This window comes from Sphaeramia orbicularis, chromosome 14, assembly GCF_902148855.1.
Source record: "Sphaeramia orbicularis chromosome 14, fSphaOr1.1, whole genome shotgun sequence".
In the NCBI taxonomy this organism is placed as follows: domain Eukaryota; kingdom Metazoa; phylum Chordata; class Actinopteri; order Kurtiformes; family Apogonidae; genus Sphaeramia; species Sphaeramia orbicularis.
In genome coordinates, this window is record NC_043970.1 from 52,937,858 (window position 1) to 52,958,345 (window position 20,488).

The 20,488-nt window shown below is 41.2% G+C and overlaps 1 protein-coding gene across 3 annotated transcripts in view; it reads left to right on the plus strand.

The window, feature by feature from the left end:
• prdm15 (PR domain containing 15) overlaps nt 1–20,327 on the plus strand; it is a 32,716-nt gene extending 12,389 nt beyond the window's left edge. For 2 of the 3 annotated variants that reach the window (XM_030154542.1, XM_030154540.1), the window contains 18 exons: nt 76–150; nt 1,042–1,236; nt 2,091–2,300; nt 3,145–3,239; nt 3,331–3,418; nt 3,524–3,691; nt 7,343–7,437; nt 7,529–7,660; nt 11,212–11,352; nt 12,857–13,020; nt 14,018–14,097; nt 14,180–14,299; nt 15,855–15,986; nt 16,103–16,186; nt 17,207–17,382; nt 17,485–17,565; nt 18,094–18,315; nt 19,396–20,327. In XM_030154542.1, coding sequence (XP_030010402.1) covers nt 76–150; nt 1,042–1,236; nt 2,091–2,300; nt 3,145–3,239; nt 3,331–3,418; nt 3,524–3,691; nt 7,343–7,437; nt 7,529–7,660; nt 11,212–11,352; nt 12,857–13,020; nt 14,018–14,097; nt 14,180–14,299; nt 15,855–15,986; nt 16,103–16,186; nt 17,207–17,382; nt 17,485–17,565; nt 18,094–18,315; nt 19,396–19,935 — 2,798 coding nt within the window. In that variant the 3' untranslated portion in view covers nt 19,936–20,327. The remainder of the gene's footprint in view (nt 1–75; nt 151–1,041; nt 1,237–2,090; nt 2,301–3,144; nt 3,240–3,330; nt 3,419–3,523; nt 3,692–7,342; nt 7,438–7,528; nt 7,661–11,211; nt 11,353–12,856; nt 13,021–14,017; nt 14,098–14,179; nt 14,300–15,854; nt 15,987–16,102; nt 16,187–17,206; nt 17,383–17,484; nt 17,566–18,093; nt 18,316–19,395) is intronic. The other variant, XM_030154541.1, reaches the window with a different exon arrangement.
• The last annotated feature ends 161 nt before the right edge of the window (nt 20,328–20,488 follow it).

The window sequence follows — 20,488 nt, forward strand, 5'->3', positions numbered from 1 at the left end:
CCTCCGTGAATAAAGTCTTAAACCTGCAGCGTCGTACACGGGTTTCACTTACACAGTTTTCTTTCTGTCGTTCAGATCTGATTTGTGCATCTGCGAAGTTGGAGGCTTCAGAGAAACTCGGATCCTCAGTATTGGAAGAAAACGGTACGAGTAGGTTGATTTAAACAATAAAAACAGGTTCTTTTTTTTTAATACTTTATTTTTAACAGATTTTACATTTTCTAACAAACAGACAATAAAACAAAAAAGTAAAGACATACGAAACAAGACGTGAACAAGCACAGACAGGGCAGTACCAAAACTTAAAATACAACGATAAAGAAGTGGGTCAATGAGTCACAGTGTTCTCCCATCATGATCAGAGGGTTGAGTTAGTTTGGGTATTGTCCTGTTTCAGTCCATGTCAGATCATTCAGATATTTTCTCATGTTGCATCAGATCATATCCTGTAAACCAAGGTTATTATCGTTAACGAAAACCAACGAAATGACGAAAACTAGAATTGTAAAAACAGAATTGTAAAAACTGTAAAAAAAAAAAGAATTGTAGAATGTTAATGTTTTCATAATTTAATGTTTTGTTTAGTTTTTTTTTTTTTATATATAAAAATTTGGAGTTGTCATTATTTCTCGGCTATTATGCTATTATCTGACTGGTCCGGCCCACTGGAGGTCAAATTGGGCTGAATGTGGAACCTGAAACAAAATGAGTTCGACACCCCTGGCATAGACCATATTGAAAGAGAAATTCAGGTTCTCAGGAAAATCGCCGCTTATCAATTAATCGTTAATTGATCAATAAGGTCAACCAACTAATGATTAATGGACTAATCGATAATTCGCATCCCTAGTTTTGTCATATTTTGCATTTTTACCTATATCCACGTACAGCACTTTGGACACTTTGCGTTTTTGTAAATGTGCAATAGAAATAAACCGGATCTTGACCCTTGACCCTTGAGAACATGACGCTGACATGCAGGGACACTGGGCCTCTTTTTCCCACATTGCATAACCTTCACATCTCTGACTCTGATCTCAGACGACATGATCTGCCACATCTCCGAGGTGAAGACCCTGACAACGCTTCCTCTCGACCCCCTCCTGCCCCCGGAGGAGGGTCTGATCGGCCCGGAAGAGGAGGTCGATCTGGCGCCGCTCTGCCCGAAGCGAAGCCAGGTCCGAGGACGGAGGGCGAAGGGGCGGCGTCCAGCCACCGCCGCCAGTAAAAGCAGAGGTCAGACAACAGCGACATTAGCTCAGTTTATTATTTGTGATGTTTATTTTCAACTTTTAAAAGTTTAGTTTAGTGTTTGGTTTAGACTTTTTTGTAAAATGGGACGTTTATCAGGAGTGAAATTAATGCAGTTCAGAAAAAGAATCAAGTTTTCATTTCATTTCTCCCAACACTGATTTTTTTTTTTTTTTTTCCATCCATGGCTGATTTTAAATGTTCTACCTCTAAATTTCTAAAATATTTTTCTTGCTCTAACTGTAAATAATAATTTTCTACCACAACTAACATCTACTTTCTTCACATCTCACTGAGGCAGAAAAATCCCCCATTAAACTTTAAGGAAATATTGTTGTTTTTATCTCAAATCATCATGAACAGGACATGTTACAGCTGTAGACATGATGTGTCTCAATATTTATGGCCAAATAGTTTATAAACATCAATATTTCCTTTAGGTTTAATGGCAGATTTTTCTTCCTTAATGAGATGTGAAGAAAGTAGATGGTTAGTTGTGGTAGAAAAGTATTATTTACAGTCAGAGCAGGAAAAATCTTTTAGAAATTTAGAGGTAGAACTTTTAAAATTGTAGTCATGGATAAAAAACAAAATCAATGTTGAGAGAAATTAAGTAAATGCCATCTCTGAGGCATTTTGGAGACAAAGATGACAATTTAAACCAAACTAACCAATGCAATATTTATCCCAATATAAAACTATATTCTGACATTAGTTGTTATTGTTTTGTATCCCAGACCCCTGTTAGAAAACAAACACCTGAATTCAATGTGTCCACATACTTTTGTCCATACAGTGCATCTCCTCCTGACTTCACCGTTCTGTGTTTGACTCTGTAGCGGATGCGAAGCCTTTGGTGGAGACCTCAGACCTGGTGGCGTCCGAGGACATGGTGGTGGCGGTCAGTCGCGGTGTCCTGTCCAACGCTGCAGACGGACCCGAACTGAAGAGACACAAAGCCCGAGAGCACAAGAGGGTTTACCGCTGCTCCCTCTGCAACAAGGTCTTCCAGAACAGCAGCAACCTCAACAGACACATCAGATCCCACGGTACGAACACTCAACCCCAGCTTCACATCAGGGCTGATGACAGAGGACGTACCTGTACTTTTAGTATTTAGTATTTCCTATTATACAGCCTTTACTCTACGACACCTCAGAGCCAGATATCATTATTTTTCTCCATTACATTTGTCTGACAGCTGTAGTAAGTAGTTATTAACCCCCCCCCCCCCCCCCCCCCCCCCAAAAAAAAAAAAAGAAAGGAAAAAAAAGGGAGGCAAAGGGTATTGTTTTTGGTTCGGTTTGTTTCTTTGTTTGTTAACACTTTAGCAGCAAAACTCTTGGTTGCATTCAGACCAAATTGGGTGTATAGATTGCCAGTGATCTGGAATAGATATCATTACATTTTGGGAAAAGTAGGTCAAAGTTCACATTTTTTATGCATTTTTAAAATCTTGTGTTTTTTCCCATTGACATATAATGGCTGAAATTTCGAATGTCTATAAAAACATCAATTTTGTTTCAATTTACTTCAGACTTGGCACATATATAGAGGCAATTGTTATACATCACTGTGACATAAAGCATAAGGCATATATTGTATATAACTGAAACAACCCCAAATCTTTCTTAAAGTAATCTCAATATGAACACTTTTTCGGTTCAAATGCTGACATCTGCTTTATCTACATTATGTTTAATTCTTCAACACTTTCCATTTTTAGTGTCGATGTGTGCATGAAATCTCTATTATCTGTAGTGTCTGCTGCTGTCGTCTTGGCCAGGACACTCTGCAAAAAGAGTTTTTTTTTTATCTCAGTCTTTTTGTCCTGGTTAAACAAAGGTTAATAATAAATTTATTTCCTGTTTGTTTGTTTTTTTTTAATCTCAGGTGATAAATTGTTCAAATGTGATGAATGTGACAAGTTGTTCAGCCGCAAAGAAAGTCTAAAGCAGCACATCTCCTACAAGCACAGCAAGAACATGGTGAGTAACACTGTGTCGCTGTTAATTCAAGGCTATTTATTGAGCTTTAATCATCTGGTCACTGTGAATAAGTGTCTTTATTTCCTTTCAGCCTGATCTGGAGTATAAATATAAATGCAACACGTGTGAGAAATCCTTTCGCCTGGAAAATGCCTTAAAGTTTCACAACTGCAGGACGGGTAGGTAACCACGGTTACACACAGCGTTTGACTTTTTCCTCCCATTGGCTCTTTTCATGTCATTTACCTCTTGTTTTTAATTAATTTGTTTATTTTTGACTCCAGATGACAAGACGTTCCAGTGCGACATCTGCTCGCGGTTCTTCTCCACCAACAGTAACCTCTCCAAGCACAAGAAGAAGCACGGCGAGAAGCTGTACTCCTGCGAAATCTGCAACAAGATGTTTTACCGCAAAGACGTAATGCAGGAGCATCACAGGAGACACGGCGTGGGTGGGTTCACCTCAGGTTTAAGGCTGTAACAGGAACAGTAGATCCAGTCATCTGAGTTTAGGACTAAAAACAGCTCCATTCCAGTCTTCACAAGTGTTGAAAATTAACAGTGGGGGGAAAATACACTATATGGACAAAAGTATGTGGACACGTTGAATCCAGGTGTTTCTTTTCTAACAGGAGTCTGGGATACAAAACAATAAGGACTAATGTCAGACTATAGTTTTATTTTGGGTTAAATATCATTGCATTGGTTAGTTTGGTTTAAATTGTTATCTTTGCTTCTAAAATGCCTCAGAAATGGATTTTAGCTTACCAGCCGACAGGCCATAAGTTAGTGTCGTCATGTGGCGTCTGGCGGCGGCGGCATCTGTCGTCCATTACAGAACTTTATATCGTCTTCTTCTCCGAAACTACAATTCTGATTGACTTCAAACTTGGTATACAGCTTCTTTATGATGATGTCAACAAAGGTTAGTGAAATTATTTGGATCCGGATCTGATTCTGGATTTGGTGCCACTTTGAAACATTTCCCCATTATCAGAGATAGGAAGTGGATGGATGCAATAACTCAGTAAATATAAATAATATCCAGTGTAAATGTCTCCAGTCCAGCCCTGATGGGGAGATGACCAAAACGTAATGTCCACATGCTGATCAGGATCTTCTTCTGGATCTGGAACTGACGCAAAATTTAACATGGGCTCTTATGGGGAAAACATTTCAATTGTCTTCTATGAAACTCCAGTTCTGATTGACTTCAAACTTGGTATACAGCTTCTGTATGATGATGTCAACACAAGGGACTGAAATTATTTCGATCCGGATCTGATTCTGGATTTGGTGTAACTTTGAAAAATTTCCCCATTATAACAGATAGGAAGTGGATTGATCCAATAAATCAGTATCAATGATATCAAGTTGGAATTTGAATTTTTTACAGATCTGATTGAAATATGACCAAAACATGGACTATTTCTGTAATAGAATAAATACACAGAACTGGGTGAGAATAAATGGCATCTGGATACATTTCCCAAAGCTTTGAATTTGGCCGGTAAGATACAGGGCCATTGGTCCGATTTTTTTTTAATTTGAACGATTGTCAGAGATGAACAGTGTGATATACAGTACAGGCCAAAAGTTTGGACACACCTTCTCATTCTTTGCATTTTCTTTATTTTCATGACTATTTTCATTGTAGATTCTCACTGAAGGCATCAAAACTATGAATGAACACATGTGGAATTATGTACTTAACAAAAAAGTGTGAAATAACTGAAAACATCTCTTATATTCTAGTTTCTTCAAAGTATCCACCCTTAGCTCTGATGACTGCCTTGCACACCCTTGGCATTCTCTTGATGAGCTTCCAGAGGTAGTCACCTGAAATGGTTTCCACTTCATAGCTGTGCCTTGTCAGGGTTACTTAGTGGAATTTCTTGCCTTATTGATGGGGTTGGGACCATCAGTTGTGTTGTGCAGAAGTCAGGTTGATGCACAGCTGACAGCCCTATTGGACAACTATTAGAATGCATATTATGGCGAGAACCAATCAGCTAAGTAAAGACAAACGAGTGGCCATCATTACTTTAAGAAATGAAGGTCAGTCAGTCTAGAAAATTTCAAAAACTTTGAATGTGTCCCCAAGTGCAGTCGCAAAAACCATCAAGCGCTCCAACGAAACTGGCTCACATGAGGACCGCCCCAGGAAAGGAAGACCAAGAGTCACCTCTGATGCTGAAGATAAGTTCATCTGAGTCACCAGCCTCAGAAATCGCAAATTAACAGCAGCTCAGATTAGAGACCAGATGAATACCACACAGAGCTCTAGCAGCAGACACATCTCTACAACAACTGTTAAGAGGAGACTGCGTGAATCAGGCCTTCATGGTCAAATAGCTGCTAGGAAACCACTGCTCAGGAGAGGCAACAAACACAAGAGATTTATTTGGGCCAAGAAACCCAAGGAATGGACATTAGACCAGTGGAAATCTGTGCTTTGGTCTGATGAGTCCAAATTTGAGATCTTTGGATCCAACCGCCGTGTCTTTGTGCGACGCAGAAAAGGTGAACGGATGGATGCTACATGCCTGGTTCCCACCGTGAAGCATGGAGGGGGAGGTGTGATGGTGTGGGGGTGCTTTGCTGGTGACGCTGTTGGGGATTTATTCAAGATTGAAGGCAACCTGAATCAGCATGGCTACCACAGCATCCTGAAGTGACATGCCATTCCATCCGGTCTGCGTTTAGTTGGACCATCATTTATGTTTCAACAGGACAATGACCCCAAACACACCTCCAGGCTGTGTGAGGGATATTTGACCAAGAAGGAGAGTGATGGAGTGCTGCGCCAGATGACCTGGCCTCCACAGTCACCGGACCTGAACCCAATCGAGATGGTTTGGGGTGAGCTGGACCGCAGAGTGAAGGCAAAAGGGCCAACAAGTGCTAAGCATCTGTGGGAACTTCTTCAAGACTGTTAGGAAACCATTTCAGGAGACTACCTCTGGAAGCTCATCAAGAGAATGCCAAGAGTGTGCAAAACAGTCATCAGAGCTAAGGGTGGATACTTTGAAGAAACTAGAATATAAGAGATGTTTTCAGTTATTTCACACTTTTTTGTTAAGTACATAATTCCACATGTGTTCATTCATAGTTTTGATGCCTTCAGTGAGAATCTACAATGAAAATAGTCATGAAAATAAAGAAAATGCGAAGAATGAGAAGGTGTGTCCAAACTTTTGGCCTGTACTGTATGTATATATAAGGTGCATAAAGTTTTTGATCCTTTTGCTTATTTTATCCAACTCTCTATGGCATTCTGGGAAAAAACCACTGTCCACGTCTGCACAGAGGAAACCAGTGAGGTTCCAGCAGACAACGAGGAGACACACAAACCTCACATAACACTAAAAACTACTCAGACTGTCAGCACCGTCCAAAAACAGCAAGGACATGTATCATAAGTGTGGGATTCAGAGTTTACATAGAAATATACAAAAAGGACATCCACATGTGCAGAAGTCTGAGGCCTTTACATGTTGGTTTTACAGAGTTAAACATGTTTTGTCTGTGTTTCTTTATTAAACGCAACAAATATGCAGGTCGTATGTGGACAGTATTTAGACACTAAAGAAATCAGAAGTAAATGTCTGGTACAGGTCAAAGTCAGTATTTAAAGCTGCGAATGATGCTCGTCACCAATTTTTCATCAGATCTGTAAAACCCAAGTGATAGCCTAAGTATCAGGAATCCATTAGTCTTTCTGTGATCACACACCTGAGTCACTCCCCTTATGGTGAACAACTTTGAAGTGAACTCCATTTGTTTACGAACCAAACTGAAATGAAACTGTCATTCGTGTTTTTTCGGAATTCCACACAGCTGCAGTAGTATGAGGCATTGAAGCCGTTTCCATGTTTGTTGCTGCTGTGGCCATAATGCAGCTGCATGGAACTGCTGAAAAAAATGTCAGGACCTTCACCAAAGTCTATACTTTCTACCTGTTTTTGCATTAAATAGGATTTAATTGGGGTCAACTGGTCTTGAAAAGGTGTTAAACCTGATTATCCACATTTACAGATTCCATTCTCCTGTTTGTTCTGTTGGACTCTTTGCCAAACTGAACCCATATTAAATCTCTCCAGGACCAAAGCACATGAAGCGAGAGGAGCTGGAGGCCAACGGAGAAGAAGGAACTAAGTACAGGAAGGAGCCGTCACCGTGTCCGATCTGTGGGAAGGTGAACAGTCCACACAACGAACGACGTGAAACACATCTGACTGTAGATGCGAGGGGTGACTCACCGATGGGTTTTCTGTGTTTGTCCTCAGGTGTTTTCCTGCAGGAGTAACATGAACAAACACCTGTTGACTCATGGAGATAAGAAGTACACCTGTGAGATCTGTGGACGCAAGTTCTTCCGCGTAGACGTCCTTCGGGATCACATTCACGTTCACTTCAAGGTGAGGAAACGGCTTTTATAATGCGATATATTCCAGACTCTGACCAGCAGGGGTCAGTCTGGTCCCAGAACACACTTCGAACCAAAACCACCAACGAATAAACAGCATGTATCCACAGACTGAATCAGTCACTGAATAAACGATAAAACTCATTAGTAAAACCAGTATAAAAGACAGTCAAAGTAAACAGTGGATAAAATGAACTAAAGGATAATAAACTAAAAGACGTTAAACCCAACTGAAGGATGGTTAAACTGGAATAAAGTATAGTAAAACCAAACTAAGAGATGGGTTTAACAGACTAGACGTTGGTTAAATCAGTGTAAAAGACGGTAGAACTAAAGCAAAAGATGTTAAAACAGACAATAATAAATAAATAAAACAAGTCTAAAAGACTGTAAAACCAAACTGTTTGATGGTTAAACCAGACTTAAAGGTAGTTAAACTAGATTAAAGTATAATAAAACCAAACTAAGAGAAGATTTTAACAGACTAGACGTTGGTTAAATCAGTATAAAAGACGGTAGAACTAAAGTAAAAGATGTTAAAACAGACTAAAATTTGGAAAACAAGTCTAAAAGATTGTAAAACCAAACTGCTTGATGGTTAAACCAGACTTAAAGATGGTAAACTAGATTAAAGCATGGTGAAACCAAACTAAGAGATGGGTTTAACAGACTAGACGGTTAAATCAGTATAAAAGACGGTAGAACTAAAGTAAAACATGTTAAAACAGACTAAAATATGGTAAACCAAGTCTAAAAACCAGACAATTTGATGGTTAAACCAGACTTAAAGCTGGTTAAACTAGATTAAAGTATAGTAAAACCAAACTAAGATGGTTTAAACGGAAAGGTAAAATAAGTTCAAATTGTTTCCACACATCTGTCTTATGGTATCATCAAGTTTTCTTCTTCAAACTAAAACTTGTAGTCGCTTAATTTTATGGTCGCTGAAAATAACTGTCTTATAATGTTTATGTGCTGCAGCAGCTGATAGTTTACTCAGGGGTGTCCAAATCCGGTCCTCCAGGGCCGGTATCCTGCATGTTTTACATATTTCCCTCTTCCATCACACCTGGAAGCCATTACATCATTATCAGACTTCTATGGAGCTGATGATGAGCTGATCTGTAATTGAACCAGATGTGCTGGAAGAGGGAAAACATGCAGGATACTGGCCCTGGAGGACATGAATTGGACATTATAACTGTTAGCTTAGCTCTATTAGCTTAGCTCTAATTTTAGACTGAAAAAAGCCACAGTAAAACCACAAATCACCCGTTTTCTGTTTGGTTTGTGTTGTCAGTAGAGGAACTAAAGATCTGATTGCATCCAACAAACAGGGTCAGGACTCACAGTTTAGTCTGAACTAGAGCCGCACAATATATCATTTGAGCATCGTCATCGCAATGTACGTGTGGGCAACAGTCACATCGCAGGTCCTGCAATGTATGAAGCAAATAAACTCAGTGTGTTCTCAACTATCTCCAAGGGTACCTGACACACTGCACACAGCGATCCACCAACCACAAACGTTCTTAATCAGTTTGGAGTGAGTCGCTGGGAACAATTTTGAAAAATGAGCAACGAACAAGAGAAAATGATCATAAACGAAGACTTGGGGCCAAAACGAAAAGCAAAGAAGGTTTTGGATCACAAGTCACTTCACACTCTATACTGTTCCCTAGTTTCCTAGTTTATTTACAGGACTGAGTTGAGATCTGGGGCAACAACTACAAGAGCTCACTACAGCCACTAACTATTATTCAGAAAAGAGCAATTCAGATCATTCATAATGTTGGCTACCAGGAACACACAAACTCATTATTCTTAGTCAAAATTACTCCAGTTCACAGACATTATGGATGATCAAACAGCTCAAATAATGTCCAAAGCTAAAAATAATCTTTTACCAACAAATATACAGAAATTATTCAGTATTCATGAGGGGGGGTATGATTTAAGGGGGAAAATTAACTTTAAAATTCACTTAATACGCACGACTAGGAAGGGTTTTAGTGTTTCTGTCAGCGGGGTGAGACTGTGGAACAGATTTAATATAGAGTTAAAGAATGTCCAAGCATGAAAGAATTTAAAAAGAGGTACAAAGACACAATTTTTCAGAGGTACAGGGATGAGGGAGGGGAGGGGGATCACTGGGGGATATAAGGATGTACAAGTATGTGGTAAGTGTGTGTAAATGTATGTATAGGTGTGTGTGTGTGTGTGTGTGTATGTAAGTGTATATGTGTGTATAGATCTGTGTATGAATATGTATGTACATATATGTGTTATTGTATTATGTGTTTATGTAAATCATATTATATTTGTTCATAATAATATAAAGCCAGAAACCTAATTATTTACTAGTATCAGTCATATTATGGCATAGTGTATAGATATGATTAGACAAGGAAGGTTTTTATTGTTATTAATTATATAAGGAGAAGGGGTGGAGTTTATTAGCTGTACTTCTTCTCACTCCTTTTCGAATATGTATTATATGACTTATGTTTAAGTGTTTTGTTTATTTATTTTCTTCTGTTTGACATTCATGTTCGAAATAAATACATCAATCAATCAGTCAATCAAACGTCAATTATCTAGAATTATTTTGGCTACAAAAAGGATAATATTGAAACACGTGTTCTATATCAGTAGTGTCTCCCACCTGTCGCCACAACGAGAGGAAACAGCTAATTAGTTTGACCGTTTACATCTGCGCCACAGCTGTTATATCCTCCTGAGTAGTTTTTCATACCGCAATTTTCTCCAATATCGTGCAGCCCTAATCTGAACTATGGATCAACAAATGGCAACTTAGCAAAGATAATAACATCCCATAATAACTTAATACCTTCATAAGCCTCAGAATCAAACTCACACATGTAGAAGAAACACTGACATTTCAGCATCAAACTCCATTCTTGACATTTACAGCTGAGTCCAGTTAGAACAGCCAATGCTTCTGTTTTTATTATTTCTTTTCTTGGACTCTGACAGTTGTTTCTTAAAGGTTCTCATCCTCAACTTGGTTTTGAGTGACTCATTTCTCCCTTTAGTGGTCACATAAATGCCCCGGCCCAGCGCTGGAAATAAACTCCGTTCATATCTCTACAATCCAATACATTGGCAGAACTTCACAGCTCTTTATTCTAAACACTAACAATGAAAATTTCAGGTCATTTTTTAATGTTTTCGGGCAGGAATTCCACATATAGACCCTTTAGATATTCTTTTATAGCTCAGGTGATATGGACAATGTGATATTTCCATGCAAATAAAATAAAACAAGCTATTTTTGTCTTTATTTGGCATTTGGGAAGTGTTTTCCTCCTGAAATGGAGCTTCAGTGTCATAGAATGTAAGTTCACTGGGGTTGTGTCATTTTTCTTCCATTAGAGGCAGGATGTCGGCAGGTGAAGCGCAGATATGACATGGTGGCCATTAAACGGCGCCTCCTGTCATAACGTGTCACTAACGGGGGGTTTGATTTGTCCTTTAACCGCCGTCGCGTTGACTGATTCCAGGAGGTTATTTTCATTCCAGGACATCGCCTTAATGGACGAGCAGGAGAGAGAGGACTTCATCAAGAAGATTGGCATTTCAGCCGGCGACAGCGACGACACGGACGACGAGGAGGATGACGACGATCCCGAGCGTCACAAATACAACTGCAAGAAATGTCAAGTAAGGAACGAACGGCGCCTGCACCTTAAATTATAAAGGCTGCGACAGAACGAGGGTTTGGAGTCTAATGAGGGTATTTCACATGGGTTTAATAAACTGGGGTTGGACACGTCTGCAGAGAATATAAATATAAAAATGTAGAATCTCAGGTAAATATAACGTTAGATTAGATTAAACTTTATTCAATCCCTTGGGCAGAGCCATCGGGAAATTAAGGTTCCAGTTTCAGTGCAACACTGAATGTACACATATAATTGTTACATTATTATTATTTTGTTTTATTACTAAATATTTGCTACTTTTTATTTTTTATCACCAACCCTTTAACCTGTTTTTACCCTCGGCCTCACTGGCTGCAGGGTGTTTTCATCAGTTGGTTGGTTGTGCGTCCCTCTGTCCAAAAACATTGGCATGCACTGATAAGTCAGGCCACTGGGGGCAGTAGTGCGCCTGGTAAGTCAGACCGAGGGTTTTCGAGTGCGCACATGTAATGTTTCATTATGGTATGGTGTGGGCTGCTTGACCTGTTGGCTAGGTCACCCTTGTAAAAGTGGGATTTTATCTTTTTAAATAAAAAGAAATAATATGATAAAAATAATTAAAAAGACAAAAAACAAAAACAAACTAAGACAAAGAAAAGATATAACAGTTATAACAATTACTGTAAAAACAGAAGTGACAAACAGGCAATTGCACATTAGAAAGTACCGGTATAAAGAAATAATAAAGTAGTTATAATATAAGAATATATATTCAATAAGTAATTAGTAAGTAATTCAATAAGTAATTATGTCTGCACAGCATGTATTAGATCGGCTGGCTGATTAATCGGGCCAATTATAGCTTATCATCGATTAATCAACATTGGCCAATATGTAACTGATTTATGAACTTTTTTGCTGCAGAGATTCTGTCGCTCGCTGCTCCTGTGTGTGTGTGTGTGTGTGTGTGTGTGTGTGTGTGTGTGTGTGTGTGTGTGTGTGTGTGTGTGTGCTCCCCAGAGAGTTAGAGGAACAGGAAAGCCTGTCAGTTTCACTTTCACTTCTGCTCAGACAATCATGCTATTACCCCCCACACTCACACAATCACGGAATCATGGACCGCTAACCCCCGTTCTGACAAGGCTGGACCGCTGTAAATTATATTTGTGACATAAACAAATATTTATGCAACTGTTAATCCACCTGTCCACAATTATCTAAAATAAGATTATATCCTGTGTAGGTCAATGTTCTTATTTCATATATCGGCCAATATATTGGATATCGGCTTTTTTTTAGCCCCCAATATCGGTATCGGCCCCAAAAATCCCGTATCGGTCAGGCTCTAGTATGTATGTTTGTATATGTGTATATGCATACTCTATAGATAGATAGATAGATAGTGCAGTAAAAATAATAAAAAGAAGAATAAACAGTACAAGAAATTAACCAACTGATTTAAAAAACAGTCATTACTTTGAACGACAAATGGATAAAACATGAGATTGTGGGTTTGTCTTCAGCTGTCCTTCGCCAAAGGGAAGGAGTATCTGAAACACATCATGGAGCAGCACAAAGAGCGAGGATACGGATGTGGAATCTGCAACCGCCGCTTCGCCCTGAAGGCCACCTACAACGCTCACCTGGTCATCCACCGCGAGCAGCTGCCCGACCCCGCTGTGCAGAAGTAAGACGCTCAAAAACCACCCGGTCCAACAAGACCAGGAATTAACCCTTTAGGGACGACAGTGTCACCGGTGACACTTTTTTGCATCTGCTGTCATTCAGATTACTGTAACTTCTGAACCATATTTGAATCGCCATTGACAAAAGTCAGGGTAGAGGTCTGCATTGGCTGAGGGGGAGGGGTGGAAGTGGGCGGAGCAGAGAGCAGCAGAGTGCAGTCGGTGAGAGAGAGAAGGAAGATTTTTTATACTTTCAACAATGTTTTAACTGGGTTTTAGTGCTGAACTCTTGTAAATAATTGTATATAATAGTGATAGTTCTGTTTTTTAAGTGTTCTAGTGTGTTTTAACAGGTGTCTGGTGAGTTTTGCTGTTTGTTTTTTTCCACTGTTTTTATCTGTATTTTTGTGGTTTATATAGTTCATTGATAGTTGCATTTTAGCTGTAAATATTCTATGAATTCATTCATATTTATACATATATGTACATCTATATACAGATCTATCCAGGGCATACACAGATGCAGTGTGTGTATTTGAATCAGATGATGGATGTTTTTGTCAGTGAAATGAGGGGCTGTGTCTACAACTAGACAGAAAGTGAACAGACTGTCACACAGGATCAAAATGACGAGAAAGAACCAAAAATAAGAACATGGACACACAATGAGCTAGACAAGCAAAAAATTTTGAACACATGGAAAATAGTTGAAAGTTTATTTCTATGAACTCATAAAGTTTAGTTCTGCACATTTATAGTTGCTTTTCTTAATAAATATTTTTTACTGTAACACACTTTTAAACATTTGTTACATATAATAATGATAATTAATGGCCAGATATTCAAAGTTAATTTCTTCCTGAAAAAAGAATTGCCAAAAAAGATGGTTTCTGTCACTTTAATTGCAAAAACAACATAAATCTAGGTCTGTTCTAATGTTGGTCTTAGTCCAGGTTGAGTTGATTTCCGTGGTTCCTAACCTGCTGTTCTCTGCTGAAGGTACATCCATCCATGTGAAATCTGTGGTCGGATCTTCAACAGCATCGGGAACCTGGAAAGACACAAGATCATCCACACCGGTGAGGAACCCGTGTAGAACATCTGTATCTGGGTCAAAGGTCACAGAGTCTGGAGCTGACTGTTGTGTGTCTGATCTTCCAGGGGTTAAAAGTCACTGCTGTGATAAATGTGGAAAATCATTCGCCAGGAAGGACATGTTGAAGGAGCACCTCAGGGTCCACGACGACATCCGGGACTTCCTGTGTGCGGAATGTGGGAAAGGTCAGGTCGTCACGAGACACGATCAGATGCATCGAATTAGGGAAATCTAGGCAGAAACAGAAAAAACTAGAAGCACTCGGAGAGCGCAGACCTCCGCCAAGGCTGATCAGTGGCCCCCCCCGTGGGCCCCCCCACGCCAAGGAGGTTATGTTTTTGCCAGGGTTTGTTTGTTTGTCTGTCTGTCCGTTAGTGTGCAACATAACTCAAAAAGTTATGGACAGATTTTGATGGAATTTTCAGGGTTTGTTGGAAATGGGCCCCCCCGTGGGCCCCCCCACCCCTGATCACCACCAAAATTTAATCATTTCTTCCTTATCCCATTTCCAACAAACCGTGAACATTTCATCAAAATCTGTCCATAACTTTTTGAGTTATGTTGCACACTAACGGACAGACAAACAGACAGACAGACAAACAAACAAACCCTGGCAAAAACATAACCTCCTTGGCGGAGGTAAATATTGTTGATTTTTGAAAAAAAAAAAGGAAACGCCTTCAGTAATTTAAACATAAAAGTCATGTGACTGATCAGCTCATTCCTGATGTCTATTTTTAGATTACATTAGATTAGAGCAGATTGATTAGATGTCTGACAAGTTTTAATATAAATAGTTGTAATTTTATCAATATTCTCTGTTATTAAATGTTTTGTGTAGATCCACTGTGATCTGTAAGTTGTAACGTACATGTGTAAATGATAAACTGAGGCAGAATATAGTTAAAATTGCACTTATTTTACGGAAGATTTTTTTTTTTCATGGTAGTTCATGTTAAAGGATTTTTTGTCAATGTAAATATTTTTGTAGTGTAGTTTTACTTTTTTCACTCTAAAACATAGTAAAGTTCAGAGTTTACATTTTCTCTGTACATTATTGTGTTATTATTATACTAGTCTGGTCCACTTCATCTCACATTGGGAGGACAGGGCCCCTGAACTAAAATGAGTTTGACCCCTTTGATGTAAAATATCCAGCTTCAGTATTAAAACACAGGCACAACAGTTGTTCTTTTTTCTATTATTCTATTTTTTATTTTTCTTTAGTTTTTTTCCCCCCCTATGTTTTGTATTATGTTTGTGTCTGAAACAAACTAAACTAAAACCCATCTGAAGCTTACCTCTCCCACCTATGTTTGGAATTTACTCTGCAATAACAGGCAATTTTTTATTTACTAATTTCACAAAGAACTTTTATGTTACTGGTTTATGAATGAAAATGGAATTTTAGATTAGATTAGATTAGATTAGATTAGACTGAAGTTTATTGATCCCTTGGGCAGAGCTGTCAGGAAACTGAGGTTCCAGTAGCAGCACAAACACTGACAACTGCACATGAGAAAGTACTAGTAGAAACAACAAATAACAAACTAGTAAAAATAAGTAATTATGTTCCAATATTATAATACACACACACACGCACACACACACACATATATATCCATAAAGTCGTCCGTCTCAGGCCTAAGTCAGTTTCTTTTTCTTCTTTTTTGCGTCTCTTCCATCATTCGTTTCAGCCTAACTCGACTCACGGTTGTTTCTTTCGGTGTTCGTGCATAGGCATGAAGACCAAACACGCTCTGAGGCATCACATGAAGCTGCACAAAGGCATCAAAGAGTACGAGTGTAAGGAATGTAACCGCAAGTTCGCCCAGAAGGTCAACATGCTCAAACACTACAAGAGGCACACGGGTGAGTAGATTCAGCAGCGAACCAGAGCCTCGTCAGCCAGCGGGAAGGTTCGTCCTGTTGGACACTCTGGAGGACAACTGAGGACAGACGTGACAGCAGTGTGTGTTTGTGTGCAGGTATTAAAGACTTCATGTGTGAACTGTGTGGGAAGACGTTCAGCGAGAGGACGACGTTAGAGACGCACAAACTCATCCACACGGGTAAGTATGTCCATCACACTGTGGTCCAACCCCTGTCCTCAACATGTCCTCCTCATGGCTTCATTATGTCCTCCTTGTGTCCTCACCCTGTCCTCACCCTGTCTTCTCCCTGTCCTCACCCTGTCTTCTCCCTGTCCTCACCCTGTCCTCACCCTGTCTTCTCCCTGTCCTCACCCTGTCCTCTCTGTGTCCTCACCCTGTCCTCTCCTTTGTCCTCACCCTGTCTTCTCCGTGTCCTCACTGTGTCCTCTCTGTGTCCTCACCCTGTCTTCTTTGTGTCCTCACGCTGTCCTCTCCTTTGTCCTCACCCTGTCTTCTCCCTGTCCTCACTGTGTCCTCTCTGTGTCCTCACCCTGTCTTCTTTGTGTCCTCACCGTGTCCTCTCTGTGTCCTCACCCTGTCTTCTTTGTGTCCTCACCCTGTCCTCTCCTTTGTCCTCACCCTGTCTTCTCCCTGTCCTCACCCTGTCCTCTCTGTGTCCTCACCCTGTCTTCTTTGTGTCCTCACCCTGTCCTCTCCTTTGTCCTCACCCTGTCTTCTCCGTGTCCTCACCGTGTCCTCTCTGTGTCCTCACCCTGTCCTCTCCTTTGTCCTCACCCTGTCTTCTCCGTGTCCTCACTGTGTCCTCTCTGTGTCCTCACCCTGTCTTCTTTGTGTCCTCACTGTGTCCTCTCTGTGTCCTCACCCTGTCTTCTTTGTGTCCTCACCCTGTCTTCTTTGTGTCCTCACCCTGTCTTCTTTGTGTCCTCACCGTGTCCTCTCTGTGTCCTCACCCTGTCTTCTCCCTGTCCTCACCCTGTCCTCTCTGTGTCCTCACCCTGTCTTCTTTGTGTCCTCACCCTGTCCTCTCCTTTGTCCTCACCCTGTCTTCTTTGTGTCCTCACCGTGTCCTCTCTGTGTCCTCACCCTGTCCTCACCCCATCCTCTCCGTGTCCTCACCCTGTCCTCTCCTTTGTCCTCACCCCATCCTCTCCTTTGTCCTCACCCTGTCCTCACCCTGTCCTCTCCGTGTCCCCACAGTGGGGAAGACGTGGACGTGCTCCACCTGTGATAAGAAGTACCTGACAGAGTACATGCTGCAGAAACACGTCCACCTGACCCATGAGAAGGTGGAGGCTCAGTCCTGTCACCTCTGTGGGACCAAAGTGTCCACCCGGGCCTCCATGAACCGACACCTGAGGCGAAAACACCCTGAGGTGAGTCCAGACCGGGGTTCTGACGTCCGGACCGGTCTGTAATACACCAGGAAACGAGTCAGGAAAAACACAAGGTGACTCCGGCGTCTGTTTGTTTCTCAGGTCGTTTCTGTGAGAATCGACGAGTTCGACGACCTTCAGGAAACTTCCACCATCAATGACTCGTCCATCAGCATCGTTCAGGTCAGATGAAACCGCCTTCACCTCCAGAACCAGCCCTAAATCACTGGATCCACAAAGGTTTTATCTAAGAATGTGAACAGGGATTTTGTGCTTAAATGAAGGTTTAAATGAAGAAGCAGCTGCACAATTAATGTATGATTTAAGGCACGGGTGTCAAACATACGGCTCGCGGGCCAAAACTGGTCCATCAAAGGTTCTAATCAGGCCCACAAGATAAAAGTACAAAAATATTAGTGAAGATATTAACAGTCAAGGGTATCAAACTCATTTTAGTTTAGGTTTCACATACAGACTAATATGATCTAAGTAAAATAATATAATATATAAATAATGACAACAAATGTTCTTCTTGGTTTAATGTGAAAACAATATAACATTCTGCCTATAATTAATGACAACTCCAAATTTTTTCTTTGGCTAATATGCACCCATATCTGTCTTATGCACATGAATGTTTGACAGTTTCCTGACCTCATATAAACACACCAGACGTTCTGTTGTATTGACTCGTCGTGTCTCCGTCTTCAGCCGACTCTGACTCTGGACAAGGACACCATGTCTCAGGAGAGGACGGGTCGACCCGCTCGTCAAACCAAGAGGAAGCAGAGGGCGGCGGCGGAGCCCGAACTGTCGGAATCTGACGAATATGTCGACTTCAGCGAACCCAGACACGAGTCCATGGCGGAGTTCAACGCCGTCATCGTCGGTGACGAGACCGAGACGAGTTCAGCCGTTCAGAGCATCCAGCAGGTAGAGAGCAGGACGCAAAGAGACATTTCAGTTCACACCGAGTCAGAAACAGAGTCAGGACGGGATGGAAGCAGAACAGCCAGGCTCAGGAGGAAGAGTCAGAGTCAGGTTCCTTCATGGATGCCCCCAGTGTACACTCTGATTACTTATACACTCACTACAGTTACATGAGGTTTGGTAAATAAACAACAGTATATCGTCACCCGTTTTTTTTTTGTTTTTTTTTACCACAATTACTTTTTTTGACAAGTGTGTGTGTGTGTGTGTGTGTGTATTTATTTATATAAAAAATTTAAAGGGGTTGAGGATCCATAGAATAGCCTTTATTGTCATTGTGTGCTGCTCCAGTCAGTGCAACTATATGAACTAGAAAAAGCACTCAGGGAACGCAGACCTCCACCAAGGCAGATCAGTGCAGCCCCCCCCCCCCCCCCCCCCCCAACCCCCATCACCACCAAAATGTAATAATTTGTTCCTTGTGCCAGTGTCAACATTTCCTGAAATTTTCATCCAAATCCATCCATAACTTTTTGAGTTATCTTGCACACAAACAGACAGACGAACCAACGCTGACAAAAACAGAACCTCCTTGGCGGTTATAAAAAACAAATACATCAGAAGATGGGAATCGAGCAAATATAAAATTACAAAAACTAAAAAGTAAAACAAGAAAATAGAATATAAAATTTTATAAAAACAGTAAAATAAGAATAGACTATAAAAATAGACCTGAAATATGAATAGACACAATATTAACAGTATGTATATCTGAATGAATATAATGCATTTTTATTTGGATAAATATTAAATAAATATTGCATTGTTATTACAAGAACAGGATTATTGCACATAATTGGGGATGATTGTATGACTGAGGGAAATGATTTTACAGAAAGAACACCAGAGTTATTTTGTGGTATCACTCACATACCTGTGATAATGTGATTAAATAATTATTGTATAATACATCCAACTGAAACCTGCTTAATTCTGTCTCATTTTCGTCCATTTTCATCATTTTTCTGTTTTTTTTTCTTTTTTGATCAGAACCACATTAACGTGTAAATCTCTGTTTTTGAGGTGGTGGTCCTCGCCGACCCCAACGCCACCACCGCCGCCTCCCCCAACAGCTCTGTGGGACTGACCAACATCACGGTGACGCCCATCACTAGCCCCGCCCCCACCCAGTTCACCAGCCTGCAGCCGGTGGCCGTGGGTCACCTGACCGCCGGGGACCGCCCCCTGACGCTGGACAACCCCATCCTCACCGTGACCTTCGACACGGTCAGCGGCTCGGCCATGCTCCACAACCGGCCCGCCGAGCTCGTCCCGGAGACGGTGGGTCCGGGCGGCGGCGGGGGGGCGGGGCCGCAGTCCGTCGCCCACTTCATCAACCTGACCACGCTGGTCAACCCCATGGGCCACCAGCTGGAGGCGCCCACCCTGGCGTGGAGGCCCGTCCCGACGGCCGAGGGCTCCCAGGTGGCGCCCGTGGTGGTGGAGGGGGCCCCGCCCGAGACCCCTGAGGCCCAGAACCAGGAGCCGGGTCGGTCCGGGCCGAACCAGACGCCCGGCGCTCAGACGCAGAGCGGCGCCGCCCAGCAGATGTTCGGATACTAGAGACGCTGGCGCCGGTCGCCGCGTTGGAATCAAACTACAGACTGTGAACGTCACCCAGATGCCTCCGAACCCACGACACAATCAGAGCAGATTTTATCGCATTTTTATAAAACACGACATGAACTGAAACACCTGATCCCAGATCTGTTTTAACGACTGGTCCAAAACCAAAGCCACTCATCACATCCAGATGCCTTATCAGCCTTTAAACCTGCATGTGTTCAACGTCAACCTGCCGCTCGGAACGAAAACAGACCAAACTGAAGACGTTCGGTGAAAAACGCCGACGTTCGGCAGAGTCACTAATGAAATGTTATTTTTGAATGTGGTCAGTGTAATTAATGTCCATGTGTCTGGAAAACGTACAGAAAGATTTTTGTACTATTTTTAAACAAAATACCTCCTGAAAATCTGTTGTGTTGTTTTTTTTCGTATGAATTTTTGTGACTTGGATGAAAATGTCTGATTTGTCTCATTCATGACAATAAAGACAACAGTCACACCATGAACAGTTCACTGATAAAAGTCTAATCACAGGTCATTTTTGTAATCG